At 39.9% G+C, this 16,494-nt stretch overlaps 1 protein-coding gene across 1 annotated transcript; it reads right to left on the minus strand.

Moving 5' to 3' along the window:
• Window positions 1–10,526: 10,526 nt before the first annotated feature.
• On the minus strand, window positions 10,527–11,462 carry LOC114099831 (olfactory receptor 4D9). Its single transcript, XM_027944342.2, has one exon. The coding sequence runs from the start codon at window positions 11,460–11,462 to the stop codon at window positions 10,527–10,529; it is 936 nt and encodes a 311-aa protein (XP_027800143.2).
• Between the last annotated feature and the right edge of the window lie 5,032 nt (window positions 11,463–16,494).

Here is a 16,494-nt window from a genome sequence, read left to right on the forward strand (position 1 = left end):
ATGTTGTGTTGGCCAAAAACTAAAAGAAAAAATAAATATTAAAATTCTCTCTCTCTCTAAAAAAAAAAAAAGATATGTGGTTCTAAACCATGGAATATCATTCACTGATAAAAAGAAAAAAGCTCTCAAGGCCTGGGTGGGCCTGGAGGAAACTTAAATGTTATTGCTTAGTGAAAGGAGCCAATCTGAAAAGGTACAAGCTGTATGATTCCAAGTATGTGACATGCTTGGAAAGACACAAAACTGTAGGGACAATAAAGTGGTAAGTGCTCACCAGGGGCTGGGATAGGAAGGGTGAATAGGTGGAGCATAGGAGGTTTTTAGGGTAGAGAAACTGTCTTGTATGATGCTCTAATAAGCTGCCTATGATACTGTAATCGATGCTACAACTATCCTGGATGATACTATAATCACGGATATATGACATCACACATTTGTCAAAACCTGTTGAAGTGTACAACAGAGTGATCCCTAATGTAAGTTATGGACTTTAGTTAATAATAACACTCCAATATTGGTTCATCAATTGTTAACTAATGTACTACACTAATGAAAGATTTTATTAATGATAAGGGAAACTGGTGGTGGTGAAGAGAGCGGGTATATGGGAACTCTCTGCACTTACTGTTCAGTTTTTCTGTGAACCTAAAACTGCTCTAAGAAGTAAAATCTATTATTTTTATTTTTTTTTAAAGAACAGATGTGCCAAAGGATAAAAAGGTCTAAAACATAATGCAAAGGTACACACTTTTTAAACTTTTATTACCAAACTTTACTTCCTCCAAATCCCAATTCAACTCTTTCCCTTGCTTCGCACCCTGTTTCAAAGAGTGTGAAATAAGTTTAAAATAAGTACAATGTTTTGGGCATTGATACACATCTGGATATAGTGGTTTTGTTAATTGCTCAAAGTGAAATTGCCTGTTGTGGCTTTCTTTTTGCTTTTTAAAATCGGCTTTACTGAGGTGTAATTTACCTACAATGAACTTTGCACATTTAAAGGATAGAATTTGATGGGTTCTAACATCAAGATACATAATATTTGTGTGTGTGTATTTATATATATGTGCATACATTATCTATCTGTCTGTCTGTCTATCTATCTATCTATCATCTATCTAATCTCGGAGAAACCACCATAATTAGGATAATGAATACTTTCATCACCCCACAACATTTCCTCATGCTTCTGAGAACTGCAGAATTGTCAGACCAAAGCAATTGTACTAGACCAAAATCTAGCATGGTATGTTAGTCAGTTTTCGTTGCTGTGACAAAATACTGGGTATACACAACTCAAAAAGAGGAAATGCTCATTCTGGCTGGTTTCAGAGGTTTTAGTCTGTGGTGGTTGGGCCTGTGGCCTTGTGCCTGTGGCAGCACAGGACATTACCTCAAGGTGGTAGCATGGGGCAGAGGCTGCTGCTCACCTCATGGCAGCCAGGGGGCAAAAAGAGAGAGGAAAGGGCTGGGGTCCCCACATCCCCCTCCAGGACATGCCCCCAGGACCTGCCTCCTTCTGCCCTGCTCCTCCTCCTAAGTGTTCCACCACCTCCCTACTGTGCCACAGGCTGGTGACCAAGCCTGCAGTCCTTGGGCCTCTGGGGCACATTTAAGACCCCATCATGACACATGGCTTCCAGCTGCGTAAGGTCATAAGGCCGTGTCCCTCGGATGGCCCCAGATCCTCATTAAAATGCCTGCCCAAGAAAGCCAAGGCGTCCAGGAGAATTTACTGTGTGTTCTATTGAAAAGCCTGACCGTGGGCCCTGACCTCCCTTTCTTAAAGCATTTACTAAAAAGAGCTCGCAATTGTGCATAAGTGTCTCTTAAAGCCTCAGAAATTTCTTTCTCCTGGACCTGCGAGCCATTTCTTTGTCTTTTTTTCAGGAAGGCCGGATCCTCTGCCTGCGTCCCTGCAGGGGCTCTGCAGGAGGGCCTAATCCTGGCTTTGAGAACCGCTGCCCCAGACCTGTCTGCCTAATCGCATTTGTGCTCACCAGGCCTCAGCAATTTTTTTACCTCCTGACTCTGACCCGCTATTCTCCCTGGCCTTCTTTTGTCCCTTCGAATGCCCACATCTGCCCACATCGCTGCTTCACAATGACAACAGGGCTCGGCTGCATCCCCTTCCGTTGGTAGACACTGAGTCAAGTCTGTTTCACGGTTCTAAGGACCGTCTGGCTGTGTTCGTCTTTGACATGCCTTTGTACCCTCCCCTGGGCATTCTGCCCACACTGAGGTCAACCCTGGTCCTGCTCTTAACCACGGAGCTCTCTGGGTCCCCCAGGACTTTTCCTCTGATTTTATTACCAGAATAGAACTTGGGGTGAGCTCACTTTCTTCCTAGGTTCTTGTTCTTTCCTTTGACGTTTAAGCCACACAAAGCTAATTCTGCAATCTTACTTCCATCTGTTAATTAATCCAACAATAACTCAGAGGATGTAATTGCTTTCAAATGTTTAAAAAAAAGTGGCCAGGTAGTTTCTTCGCAGTAAATATTTTGAAAAATAATAATAATAATAAAAAAGAAAATCAGAACCCATGCAGTTTTTCAGATAATGCATAAAGGGCTCTTTTATTGTTTGTATTTGAACTATGAAAGGAGGTAACATGGTAGATTTACCCTAATTTGGGAGACTTGAGCTTTGATGCCAACCTCAGACATTGATGGAGAAATAGTACACTTTTATTTATTTATTACAGGGGATTGAACTAACTAGGGACGCTTAACCTCTGAGACACATCCCCATCCCCCCCCATTTATTTATTTATTTATTTAATTTAGAGACAGGATTCACTATGTTGTTTAGGGCCTCACTGAATTGCTGACTATGGCTTTGAACTCATGATCCTCCTGTCTCAGCCTCCCAAGCCACTGTGCCTAGTTCTTTTATTTATTTATTTTTTAAACTGAGGGCCTTGTTCATGCTAGGCAAAAGTTCTACCCTTGAGTTACATCCCCAGCCATTTTTATTTTTTATTTTGAGATAGGGTCTGACTCAGTTGCCCAGGCTGGCCTAGAACTTGTGATCCTCCCCTCTCAGCCTCTCTAATAGCTGGGACTACATGTGTGTGACAGTGTACCTAGCAATAGCGGAGTCTTTAAAGGCACCTAGATGCTGTCTTTCATCAGTGAAATGGGAGCATTGGTGACCTCAAACCCTTTTGAAGATGTGGGGGCGAGGGGGGTGGTGGTGTCTGCACAGCATGTAACCCTAATATGGCCTAAGGAACCCGCACATTCCAGTTCTTGGAGCCTTAACATTCAATTCTTCTCCCTAATGTTGTCCTCAGTTATCTGGTGACAAGGCACAGTTTTATTCTGTCCATTGCTTCGTGATAGTTAAACCTCAAGTAACTACAAACCCCAGCTAGCCAGGTTTGTTTCTTGACATTTAACTTTAAGCTGATTGGCACTGGCAAGAAAAATTTCAGAGATCAAGAATTTCTAAGATCAGTTTAGGGTAGTGGGAAAGAGACTGGGTTTTGCAACCCAGAATGGCCACTTTTAGATATTGGGCCTGTTGCTCTCTAGATGTTTAATCTTTGGATAGTTATTCAATGTTTCTATGTTTCCTCATCTCAACGATTGAGCTAATAAAGAGACTATTAAAGGAGATGACTCATGCAGGAAGTCTAGAAGCATATCTGATGTTCTTCCATACATTTTAGCTATGTTTATTGTAGGCTGAATTCAGGCATAAATACCTTCAGTATTATATAGTCTGTATTGATATTTAGAACAATTGTCCTGAGACAATGTAGGAATCTTGTATAAATTATCTATGGCTGCTTTTCAACAAATGACTTCAAACTTAGTGGTTTAAAACAACAAATTTTTTTTTTCTCACAGTTTCTGAAGATTAGGAAAGTGGAACAGCTCCGTTGGTTCAGGATCTCTCAGGAGATTGCAGTCAGAATGTCTGCCAGGTCTACAGTCATCTTGAAGCATGACTCATTGAAAGATCCACTTCTGTGCTCATTGGTGTGAATCTTGGTAACAGGTCTCTGTTCTTCCCTGTGTAGGTCTCTCCATCAGTCTCTTAATAACTGACTTCCCCCAGGACAAATGATCTGAAATAGTGAGAAATTAGCGAAGGCCAGCAGCCTGAGTATCCTTTATAACTTCATCTTCTAAATGATGCATCTGATTTACTACATAATGGTGTGACTGAGAAAATGGGAAGTCATTGGGGACCTGCTGCTAAAAACACCCAAGTACTTAATATCCAAAAGCTTATGTTTACTGAAGCAGAAAAGTAAAATAATATATGACTCAGATCTCGAATCTCAATCCCAGTCACTACTTATTGTCTGTGTAACTTTGGGCAAATTATTTAGTCATGTCTTAGTTTTATTCTTTTGTGGATATCATCATAATTACACTTTTCCTCTAGAGAGGTTGGGGGATAAGAGAATGTATGCAAAACACATATGCTGTTTGTCTGATGAGCAGAAAGTTCTCAATAAATACTATTATTATTGTTACTTATTATGTTTACTGAAACAGAAAAATTAAAATAATACATGTAAGGAAGATTCTTAACAGAGTGTAGAAAGAAGAAGGTCTCTGGTCGGTTGTGGGTAGCGATAACATCCAAAGAATTAGAAATTTCCACGTGTAAAGAAAGAGCCAGTAGGTTGAAACACTCTCGGCTTTTGGCACCTTAGATGACAGCCCAGGGCTCTTACCTCCAGTGGCTTCTATGAGTAGGACGCAGCCTGTTTAGTTTCCCTGAAGCTCAAGGTCCTCTTCTTGACATTCTAGATTCAAGTGGAAAATTCCATCTCACTTCTACAGGTCACATTTTGAATGGAAATGTGGTTCATTTGTTACAGAGATTACCTGGCATTACTATAGTTACAGGTCACGATGGTCTAGAAATTAAACACTTCTGTTTTGAGTGTGGTTTATGTAATGATTCTTTGGTATCTATATTATGAAACTCTAAAAAGTTGAAAAATTTGACTCAGGCCTCAGGGTGCCAGTGGAGTAGCTCTGGTTATGCTGGAGGATTAATGTGGATTTCTCTTGATATGAACTGGGCTTGAGTTGTAGGGCCCCTCACCTGCCTGAGCCTCTGCCAAGGTTCTGGGACGAGCCCTGGCAACATGCTCAGATGGCCACATGTTTTTATAGTTTTCAAAAGTAAAATATTATAGCCACAAATCAGTTAAGACTCGTGTCTACTCCAGCTTCCTTTCCATCATATTTCTTATTCTGGGTGTCTTTGTAGAGGTCACAGGCATTTTGGAGATCCTGCTTTGGTGAGGTTGAATTAGGACATATACTTTTTGGGTCTACTGTAGGTATTTAAACGAGTTGCAGTCACTCTGCGTTTTAATAGCAAATGTTTCGTAGATTAGTAAATATTCATATGCTTCATAATTCATCAAGAGGCCTTGAACGACTTTGCTTAAAAGGCTGCAAATGTCTTTCCAGACAACTTCTGGCATTTGACCCCAGTGCCCCTTTTCTACCTGGCTCCAAAGTACTTTTTCCCCTTCTTGCTGCTCCCTTGGACAGTGTGTTCTTTCCAAACTGGACTTTGCTGACCATTGGACCATGCCTATGCTCATGGTCTTCCCTGGCCCCCAAATGGCCTTGTCCAATCATCTATAATGGTCCTTATTTCTTTTTGACTGAGTTGAATTGAAATACTTCATTCATCGATGAAGGTGAAATGAAACTCACAATAGGGAAGAATTGATACCTAGTAGTTGATAATATTATCAGTTCATGGAGTATTTAAGACTCCTTATCACTTCTTACCAAGAAAATATGAAATGCCATAACTTCTTAGAGCTCATACACAAGGCAAAATGGATAGTGATTTTTTCCCCCAATTTAACAATATTCCAACAATATAAATGATATAATAACCAACAACTTGTGAAGCCAAAGGGACCTTTTTTATACAACAGCAATAATAATAATAATAATAATAATAATAATAAAATAATAATAATAATAATAATAATAATAATAATAATAATAATAATTTTAGCCTTGTTTAGTACTGAGCATTGAACCCTGGGTCCTCATATATGCTAGGGAAGTGTTCTACCACTGAATTAAATCCCCAGTCCCTAAAAAACCCATTTTGATTAATCAGAGGAAAAATTGTTTCATCTCTCTGTTCTGTGTAGAAATAGCTTAAATGTTGGTATCAGAAGAGGTAATAAACAGCAAAATAAATGAAAGAATCAATTTTATAGAGGTGAGCCAGGGACTCACCTCCAGGAAATACCGTGTCTTACGTCAGGCAGGTTTGTACAGGGACCACTGTTTAACTTCAGGTCTTTGTAAAGACTGCGGCTCTAGCCTTGAAGCCAAAGATCTGATCTCTCCCTAGCCTTTTCCTGGACTTCAGGTGCAGAGTGTTCCCTGAACAGAATTGGTGAGGCTGAAATCCTTCTTGGGAACACAACCCAAGAGGTTTGGGGTTCACTGCTCTCCTGCCCTAAGAACTAATTTTACTGCCAGGTACCATGCTTCTGACCTTCTGATGTCCATGGTCAGACAAGGAGAACAGAATGAAGCCTGCAAACATGTTTACAGGTTTTTCTTCTTAAATTTTAATTTTTGTATTTGTTCTTTTTAGATACACATGACAGTAGAGTGTATTTTGACATCTTACACGTACGTGGAGTATGACTTATTCTAATTATGTTTATAGTTGTTTGTTTCACTGTCGTGTATAATCATCACAGTTGGAGATGCCCAATCATAAAGTATTAGTTAAATGCATTTTTGTTAAGTCTCTTCAACTAGATTTCATGAAGCTTTTAAAAGGTTTCAGTAATTTTATGTATGGTGGTAGAAAAGTTGTTCATGATGTATTATGCAAAAGAGGCAGGTTGCAGAGAAGTATCTATAGTAGGATTTATTTATAGGAAAAAGTTAATTGTTTATAAAAAGTCTCAAAGCTGGTAATCGATGGTGATCTTTAAGAAATAAATTAATATGGAAGGATACTGCCTTATTATAAATATGTGTGTGTATGTACATATATCCTGTTGTTGAATACATAACAGTTATTTATTTTAACAATCCCGTGGAGTATCCAAACCACCACGGACTTATGAAAAATAATCTAGGTTATATTTAGATCTCCTTTTATGTCTGTTATACTTCACATGGTTAGGTTTATAAGCTATTATAAGAAGGACCAACATAGATAATAGAAAAAAAGCAATTCTAGGGCCACTGTTAAACTCAAAGCCAGAGCATATTCAAGAACCAAATGGTGTATAAATTATCATATTTAGGGCCACCCAAGTGCAGTTGGAGCAGGGGGACAGCAAACATGAATTGAAGTGCTCTGCTGGGTCTTTTACTTATTATAGTTTATTTAATACTGACAATAAAGCTATGAGGAAAATCTTTTGTTTCACAGATGAGAAAATTGAAGCTGGGAGAATTTATTTGGCCAAGGTTATAAAGAAAGAATTCCTGTGTGTGTATGTGTCTCTTTGGAACAGAAGAAAATAAAACACAGAAGTATTATTTGTAAGTTTTCTTTCCCAACTCCACTCTTCCGAAAGTACATGTTGCTCCATCTCTTTTAATCAAGTAGACATTTCTGTGTCCTTCATAGAAAGGACACTTTCCTCATGTTGAAAAACAAATTATTATTCTCTGCATTCCTCCAGTTTTTAGCTTCAATGGATATCATCTTCTACATATCAAGAGCATCATTAACATCAAAACATTTCTAAATCTATAATAATATTTCAAAATTGATTAGGCAAGGACATGCCCGCATAGACATACTGTCAGATATACAGACACACTCCCCCAAACTCTAACTTAACATAAAGATCTTGTTTAAAGCCCCAAACTCTAATTTCTATCAAGAAGCAGAGTTGGCCATCTGATTCGTCAACTGACCTTTGGAGCCAATGCTTACGGAGGGCTGTTCTCCTTTAAGGCAGACATGCATCTGAGGCTTGGATGGTTCAGTATCTCCTCTCCTGCAGGCTCCAGGAATCATCTTTGCCTGGTTCTAAAACACTGCCCCTCAGTGCCCCTGCCACGAGTACCAGTCCCTCCCTCAGTCTCATACCCAATAGAAGAATTACCAAGGGGAATATTTTTGGATGTGTTTGTTGAAGTTTCATGGCCAGAGTTTCCTATTGGGATGAAGCTCTGCTGGGAATTATTAAGAAGTCAAACGTGCCCTGGAAGATGTGTGCAAAATATACTTTGAAGGGAGGAGATAGATCCTTATAGGCCCTGTGATTAGAGCCCAGATTATCTTTGCTTGCTGGGCTCATAGGGGACAGACAAGTCTGTCTCTTTAAGCTGCAGGAGCTCAGGGAAAATGAATAGAACTCCCTACACAGTTTTTTTCTTAGGAAAATGGTTTGCTTGTTGACCTATTAAAGTACATAATCAGAAGCATCATAAAGACTGGGAAACACATTTTCTCTCTGCTTTCCACCACATTTCTCACATGCAGAGGAGAAACGTGCAGACAAAAAATGAGAACGTATTGGCTTTGTTCAGTCACCAAATATTTAGTCATGAAGTATTAATTGAGCAATACCATTCCAGACTCTATGATTCCATAGATCCTAGGAGTGGAGAAGTTCATTTTTGCCTCTCAAAAATCTCTAAGACTCAGCTCACTGACAATGTCATTTTTGAAGCCTTATCTCTCACCATAGATCTATAGAGAGTCCCACTTATATTACACATCACCAACTTAAAATGGCTAAAATTGATCTGATCATCATTACCAAGCACCAAACACAGCTTTTCTGTAGCTGCCACTATTATTCTTGTCAAGATTCAATGTCTCTGAATTGACTAACATGCCTCCTCCCCCTCCCCCCCCCTTTTTTTTGTCTTCTGTAACTCTTCCTGAATAATTTACTTTTAAGCTTCGTTCATATTTGCAATGATTATTTTTGGAATGATCTTTTCATCTTTTCCTTCTAGAACTTTTCAGTCCTTGCCCCCTGTCCACACCCCTGTGCAATTCCCTCCCCTTGTGTGTGGGTTGGACCTGGGGAATCACGTCTAGTGAACAGAATACAGCAACAGTGATGGTTGTGACTTTGACCTTGCTGACATTTTCTCTTTTTCCTCTTGCTTGCCTGCTCTGGTGAAGTAAGCAGCCATGCTGGAGAGACCCACATGGCAAGACACTGTTGGTCTCCAGCCAACAGCCATTAAGGAACCGAAATCCTCAGTCCAAAAGCTTATGTCATCACATGGCCAATAATCACATGCATGAACAGGGAAAAGAATTTTTCCAAGCTTAAGATAAGGTTGCAACTTTCTGCTGACACCTGAATGACAGTCTTGTGAGAGATCCTGAAGTAGACAACCCAGCTAAGCCATGCATGATGGACAGAAACTTTGAAAAATATGCATTTTAAAAAACCACTTAGTTTGGGGGTAATACACTATGCAGCAATAGATTATTACTCCAGTACTGAGATAATAGTCTATTTTACTGGATAGAAGCTGTGTTGACAGCATTTTCTTTCAGACTTGAAAGATAAGTAATGCAGCGACAACAACGATACTAGGTGGATCCCTCCAGGGTAGTGTTTTGTGACTGTAATATCATGGATGCTTAAATATGGTTACTGGGCTGCTGACCATGCTAAAGAAACTGAGCTGAAGCAACTTGAATCTCCAAATTCTTTGGAAGTTTAGAATGGTAGGATCACCTATAAACCCAGCCAGTTTGCATATCAAGATCAATTTATTTGCTTATAAAAAATACTGTGGAAATTTGAAATCATATACATATGCATATTAAAATCATATTAATCATATATATATATAATTAAGCTAGAATCAGTTTAACATCATTTTGATGGTTCTCTAAGAAAAATGCTTCTACCTGAAGAAAACTATAGATGAATGTAAATAATTACCTGATTTTATGTTGAAAGAGAAGTGAATCTGATGGTGCTCTCCTGAATTCACCTGCCTTCCTTCACTGTGTCTGATGTAGTTGTTTTGCATGTATCTCTATGAAGAGCAGCACGGGCAACTTTTGCTGGGTTGCCACCATTATTGGGGGTCCTACCCTTGGGAACACACACTCTGATTGTGCAGGTCTTTGGCCACTTAAAATTCTGCTCACTCCTAGAGATCTTGCTTGAGCTAAAATCTACAGGGAAGTAGAAAAAGGGAATCATTGCAGAAAGTATAGAGGGTGTGGGGAACCAGCAGGAGTGGATCCATGCTGTGCACAGTGATTTGGGGTCTGCAGATGGATCCCACTGAACACAAATGTATGTATTTATTAGATTTTAATGCTCGGGGCAGTATGTCTAGCAATGGAAAATTCTTTAGAACATTTTTGAGAGATGGAAATAAAATTGATATAGCAAAGTTCAACCAACAAAGAAGACACTCATTTTCTTTCTTTTTTTTTGCATGAATAATAGAATTGGTCCTTTGATTTTTGGCATGATAGTGATTTCTTCCCTTCTGAGGAGGTGAAATTTAATGTCTGTCTTTAAATTTGCTCCTCTCTCATTCATCCCCATTGGACTTAAGTCCTTTCTGAAGACCTTAGTTGTTTCTTTAGTCTCCTCATGGCTGACTTCATCTCCTGGTTCCTCAGGGTGTAGATCAAGGGGTTCAGCAGAGGGGAGATGACAGTGAAGGTGACAGAGATTGCCGTGTCTGTGGGGAGGGTGGTGAAGGGCCGGGCATAGACATAGATGCAGGGCACAAAGTGCAGGGTCACCACGGTGATGTGGGAGGTGCAGGTGGAGATGGCTTTTTTCCTGCCCTCTCCAACATGAGACCTGAGCATCATCAGGATGACTGTGTAAGATATGAGAAGAAAGAAGAATATGAACCAGCTGACTAATCCATTGTTAGAAATCATCAGGAGCTCCAGAGTGGAGGTGTCAGTACAGGCAAGTTTGAGGACCTGGGGGACGTCGCAATAGAAAGTGTTAAGGACATTGGGTCCACAGAAGGGGAGTGGGAGCAAGAGGGAGATCTGCACGATGGAGTGGACGAAGCCCCCCACCCAGGAGGCCACGATGAGGGCAGTGCATCTCCCCCTACTCATGATGGTCACGTAGTGCAGGGGCTTGGAGATGGCTATGTAGCGATCAAACGCCATGACAGAGAGGGAGAACACATCGGCTCCCCCTAGAAGGTGGAAGAAGAACATCTGGGTGACACAGCCACTGAAGGAGATGGTCTTTCTCTCTGACAGAAGATCTATCAGAGCCTTAGGAGCTGTGATGGAGGAAAAGCAGATGTCAAGAACAGAGAGGTTGCGGAGCAGGAAGTACATGGGGGTGTGAAGATGAGATTCCCAGGTGACTGTAACCATGATGAGGAGATTGCCCATCAGAGTAGTCGTGTACACCAGAAGCAAGAAGAAGAATAAGACCCAGCTCAGCTCTCTGGACTGAGTAATTCCCAGAAAGATAAGTTCTTTCACTCTTGTGTCATTTCCTGAATCCATTGCCTCACAGATACTTTTTCAAGTTCATCTCTGGAAGAAATAACAGTAGAGTTATTAAAATATGGTCTGAAGTCTAGTGTCATCTTTTAGATTTGGGGGGAATATTTTTTCTACTTATGCACTGGGTCTACTATTCAGAATGTTGCCATTAGTTGAACAATTACCCAGGATTTTGACTCAGTTTTCTAAGCGGACAGATCTATCACTGAAGTCACCAAAGATTTTACTACAAAATCTGACACCTAAAATAATAAAAAGCAAGCATAAATTTGACCACTTTAACAATTTCTGTTCAGAAGCCATCATTAAGACAGTTAAAAGGTTTCCTGAAAAAAAGGAGAAGACATTTACATTAAACAATAAAACAGTCATGTTCAGAATATGTAAAGAGTTGCAAATCAGTTCAAAAAAACCCCCAGATGACCCAACCCAAAATAGCAAAAGGTAGGAATCAACATTTTGCAAAACAGGATATCTAAATTCCAATTCCACTTTTCTTGTTAGCATGGAAATGCAAATTAAAATGACAGGAATCAAGTGCTATATACACATTAGAAAGGCTAAATTGGGAAAGATGAAAAACCCCCGAAGTGATGGTGAGGGATGGAACAGTTGCAAGTCTTGCACATGGATGGTGGATGTGTCAAACTGGCACAACCACTTTGCTGCTTGTGTTTCTGATAAAACTGTATATGTAATTAGAAATAAATGCACATTTCCTAAAGGTCTATTTCTGCATCTGAATCTCTCCTAAGGATATTTCTTCTCCTAAGGAATATGTACACATGTCTACCAAGAGACAGATCCTAGAGTTTTCATAGCACCACTGTTCCTAACTCCCTCAAACTAGGAAAGGACCTAAAAAACTCACTAACAGTAGAAAATATAAATAGTGTCACAGTCACAACAGACTATGCAGCGGTTAGAGTGACTTATGTTATATGTAAGAATATAAGTGAGTCTCACAAACACCATGTTGTGCTGGATAACCCACACTCTAAAGGGAACACACTCTCACTTTGCTCACATGGGCAGAATTGAAGGGAGCCCGAGGAGGCTTCTGTGGTGCTGATGAGGTTCTGGGGCTTGTTCCAAAGGTGTATTCAGCTTGTGTAAAAATTCATTGTTCTCTACTCTCACAGGCATTTTTCTGTATGTCAGTATATTTCAGGATGAAGTTACAACTTTGTAAATATGTGGTCATTCCTTCACAACATTTTAGTATCATGTCTAAAGAGTCAATTTCATGTACAGCAAAATGGAATGGGCCACCCAATTTCATAACAGCTGCTTTCATGGTTACACAGTTACAGTCTTCACCAGCTACAGTCTGACAGTCACCCTTGTATTTTCTATTCACTTCCTTTAGGTCCTCCCAAACTCTCAGTAGTTGACCTGCTGTCCACATGTAGTTCTTTTTATGATTCTGATTTAAATTCCTCTATTCCTTTACATTTTGCTCCTCCTCTTCTTTCTTTGTGGTATTGGAGATGGAAACCAGGGCTTCACATGTGCTAAGCAAATGCTCTACCACTGAGCGACACCCCCTTGCTCTTCTAATCATCTAGGGTGGTTTACCAACGAGCCACATCCACAGCGCTTTTTATTTTATTTTGAGACAGGGTCTCACTAAGTCGCTGAGGCTAGCTTTGAACTTGCAATCTTCCTAACTCCACTCTGCTAGGATTATAGGCGTGCACTGATAAGGGGGAAAAAGGTCCTGAAAATACTATATTTCCCCAAGCAGCACCTTCCTTGTCACTGACACAAATCAGAGCCCCCTTTTCTCATTGCATTGGCATTAGTTCAGATTTGTCTCAGTCTCCCCACCATGAGTGTCAATGTCAACAACAACAGTGGCAAGAATGATGGTTCTAAATAACCATCCTAGGAGATTTCAGTTTTACAGGATCTTTGAAGGAAGAGTTGCCCACACTGTACTTACCACAGCTGGGAAGTGGAGGAAACACCCAAGAGGAAGCTTGGTTTATCTGGAGTGTCCAGATCCCTTTTCATTAAGGACAGCAGCTCACTCTAGAATCTTTCTTTCCATTTGCAAATCTGCTCAGAAGGCACAGTAGCAAGTCCAAGAGCTTCCTGTATTGCATGCCTTCTCCCTCTCTCCAGCTCTTCTTTTACCTATTATCTTTTCTTCTCCCCCTCTTTCTCTATTCATCATTTCCATGACATTAAACTGTTTTTTTTTTTCCCAAAGAAAGGGAACTCAAATAGAGGTCCTTCCTTAAGAACTTAAGACAGTAAGAATGTTGCAGCTTGTGGAACTGGCAGAAAACAAGGTGGGGCTGTACAAATGATGGTGATATAGACAAAGACAGTTCTCTTATTTGAGTCTATGCTATTTGTAAACCCCATGTTATCCAGAAACTCTGCTGAGCAATATCATGGCCCTCATATGCATTTTGGACACATACATGTAGATCATTGGGAACGTTTATGCCTTTAGGTATTACCACCTCCTATCTGGTGTGACCATGGAGAATTTATTCCATGAGCTTGTACCAAACTCATGAGTTCACAAGACATAGCTTAGAGTCCTCTTGAACATTCAGTATTATAATTTATCTGCAACATAATAATAAAAGACCTTCCTCATACACAGTGTGCTTCTAAGGAGGAGGTGAGTCACCCATGCCCCAGGTGAGTGAGTCTTTCCTCACATAGGCCAGGTCCATCTACAGGGGCTCATCTTGCTATTGACCCTGTGGTTCCCAATACTTCAGGGTAAGGAGAAAGTTCCATCTCTTTTCTTGAAATAATTTTCTGTTTTGCTCAGGGACTTGGACTAAGACATGTATCAAAAGAAAATCAGAGTTTTTGTACTCATACGTCTACTTATAAATGTGACTTAAAAAATTTATTTTGGGGGGCTGTGGCTCAGCTGTAGCATACTTGCCTAGCATGTGTGAGGCACTGGGTTCGATGCTCAGCACTACATAAAATAAAATAAAATAAAAGTCTATCAACAGCTGGAAAATAAAAATTAAAAAAATTATTTTTGTATGCAGTTATAAGTGTAGATATTTATAAATTTTTACAGAAAGAAAATATACCATTATCCTCAATAAGAAATGCTGTCATTTGGAGATTAAGTTCTAGAAGGTTCATGCAATTTTCAAACATCATAGACCTGTAGGCAGAATAAAGGAATTCAACTTTGCAAAATTTTTGCTTGCTTTTAGCAAACACTTATGGAGTGATTCTTGTGTGCTGAGCCCATTGCATCATTTTTTTTGGTCATTCTAAATCTATAATATCTATATGAAATAGATTTTATTATCCCAGTATTATAGATGAGGAAACTGAGGCACAGAAAGAGAAAAAGTAACTTAATCAAGATCTTACAGTTGGAAGAATTTTATTTCAAGCCAATATTTGTCTTATTTCAAAGACTAATGTTCTTCTGCAAGTATCCTTCTTTCCAGTGATCAACCATTCCCAGAAAATGCTGTAAAAAAAGAAGCTCAGGAAAATCCTTTGCAAATCAAATTAAAGTAATATTTTGTGTGAGATGGTGGTGTTAGAAGGTGGCAGGTGGTGTGTGAGAGGAATGGCTGACAGTGACTTAGCCTGAGAGGATGTCAAAGTGACTTTATATGCTGAAGTGCTTGAATAAAAGCAGACTCTGGAAAATCAGACTTTGCAGTTTGCAGAGACCTTTATAAATAACCTGCAGCAAATACATAATATTCTAAAGGAAAGGCACAGATATGAAGTCTGAGTAATATCTCCTCATATGTGGATTCCTTTGCAAATAATGGATTTGGTGGGTTTCTTTGAATGGTGTCTTTTTGCAGAGGATTCTTTGAAAGTATATGATTATGCACGTTGCATTAAAACACAAGCACAATAGAAAGAGGGGCAAGGCAATGGATTAAGAAATACAATTTTAAGTGTCTTGCAAGGTCAAAATAAAGATCATGAGAATTTCTTAAAAATCACCGCATAGGAGACCACACTTTGAAAACAAGCTTATTTTGGACAGAATCTGAAGACTAAGTAAGTGTTCCCCCTCGGCCCCAGGATTCCACAGAGCAAGCCTGCATCATTGTCTAGGGTGCCCCTAGACAATTGTGGCTTTCACTTTTTCAAATTTGAAAGTCCCTTACTCTTGATGGAATCCCTAAAAGTTTTAAAATCATTATTCATAATCAGTGGGCATGTGAAGGCACAGATAAACTTGTCATTAAAACATCTTAAAGCCCCAAACTTCCTTTCCCAGGCAAAAAGCCCAGGTGGTCATACTGTATAGACTGAGCTCAGGAACCACCATCCTAAATTCTGTTTTACCAAAGAATCACCCTCCCGACAGAGCTGAGCACTTTCTCAGTTACCCTCAAAACACTTCAAACCTTAATATCCTGCCCAGTAAGACCACTGACCTTCTCGCTGTTTTGCAAGCTACACTTTTCTTCTTCCCACTACTGAAAAACAACTGCTTTTCTTTGCTTCCTTAAAAGCCTTGGTTTTGACAGGAGTATTCTACACACGCAGCATTGCTGAAAAAATCAACACTAGCAATTTCTCAGTTTCAGAACTTCAAACACACCAACACTAGCTGTTGGCTTAATCTCCAAGTGGGAAATCGATCGGCTTATAATGCTTGCACTGCATCTTAGAAGTGCGTACCAGGGGAATTCTGGGTTTAATGTAAAGCCTACCTCAAGGCCAGTGGTTTTGTTATCTTCTTCCTTCAGATGGGAAAAAGCAACCGCAGGGAATCACTGTTCTCACTCTTCTGTTCTGCTTTACAGTGCCTCGGACACTGTATTAGTCCCTTAGCCACAGCCCGATATAGGAATTAGCAAAGGGAATACGGTTGGGGATGAATGTGGAGGCTGAGTGGCCAATATGGTGGAGTTCCTGGGGGAGTCATTAAAATGTCACCAAGGTCTCTCTTTCCCTCTCATCTTTCTCTCTCTCTTCCTCTCCCTTCCCTGCTCCCCCTCACTCACCTCCTCTCTGTCCCTTCTCTCCCATCCATGCAAGAGGGACATGAATACATGCACATTCA

Source organism: Marmota flaviventris, chromosome 9 (genome assembly GCF_047511675.1).
Source record: "Marmota flaviventris isolate mMarFla1 chromosome 9, mMarFla1.hap1, whole genome shotgun sequence".
Lineage (NCBI taxonomy): Eukaryota > Metazoa > Chordata > Mammalia > Rodentia > Sciuridae > Marmota > Marmota flaviventris.

Excerpts from the sequence above, each read along its gene's own strand:
- LOC114099831 (XM_027944342.2), bottom strand. The coding sequence starts at position 11,462 with ATGGATTCAGGAAATGACACAAGAGTGAAAGAACTTATCTTTCTGGGA.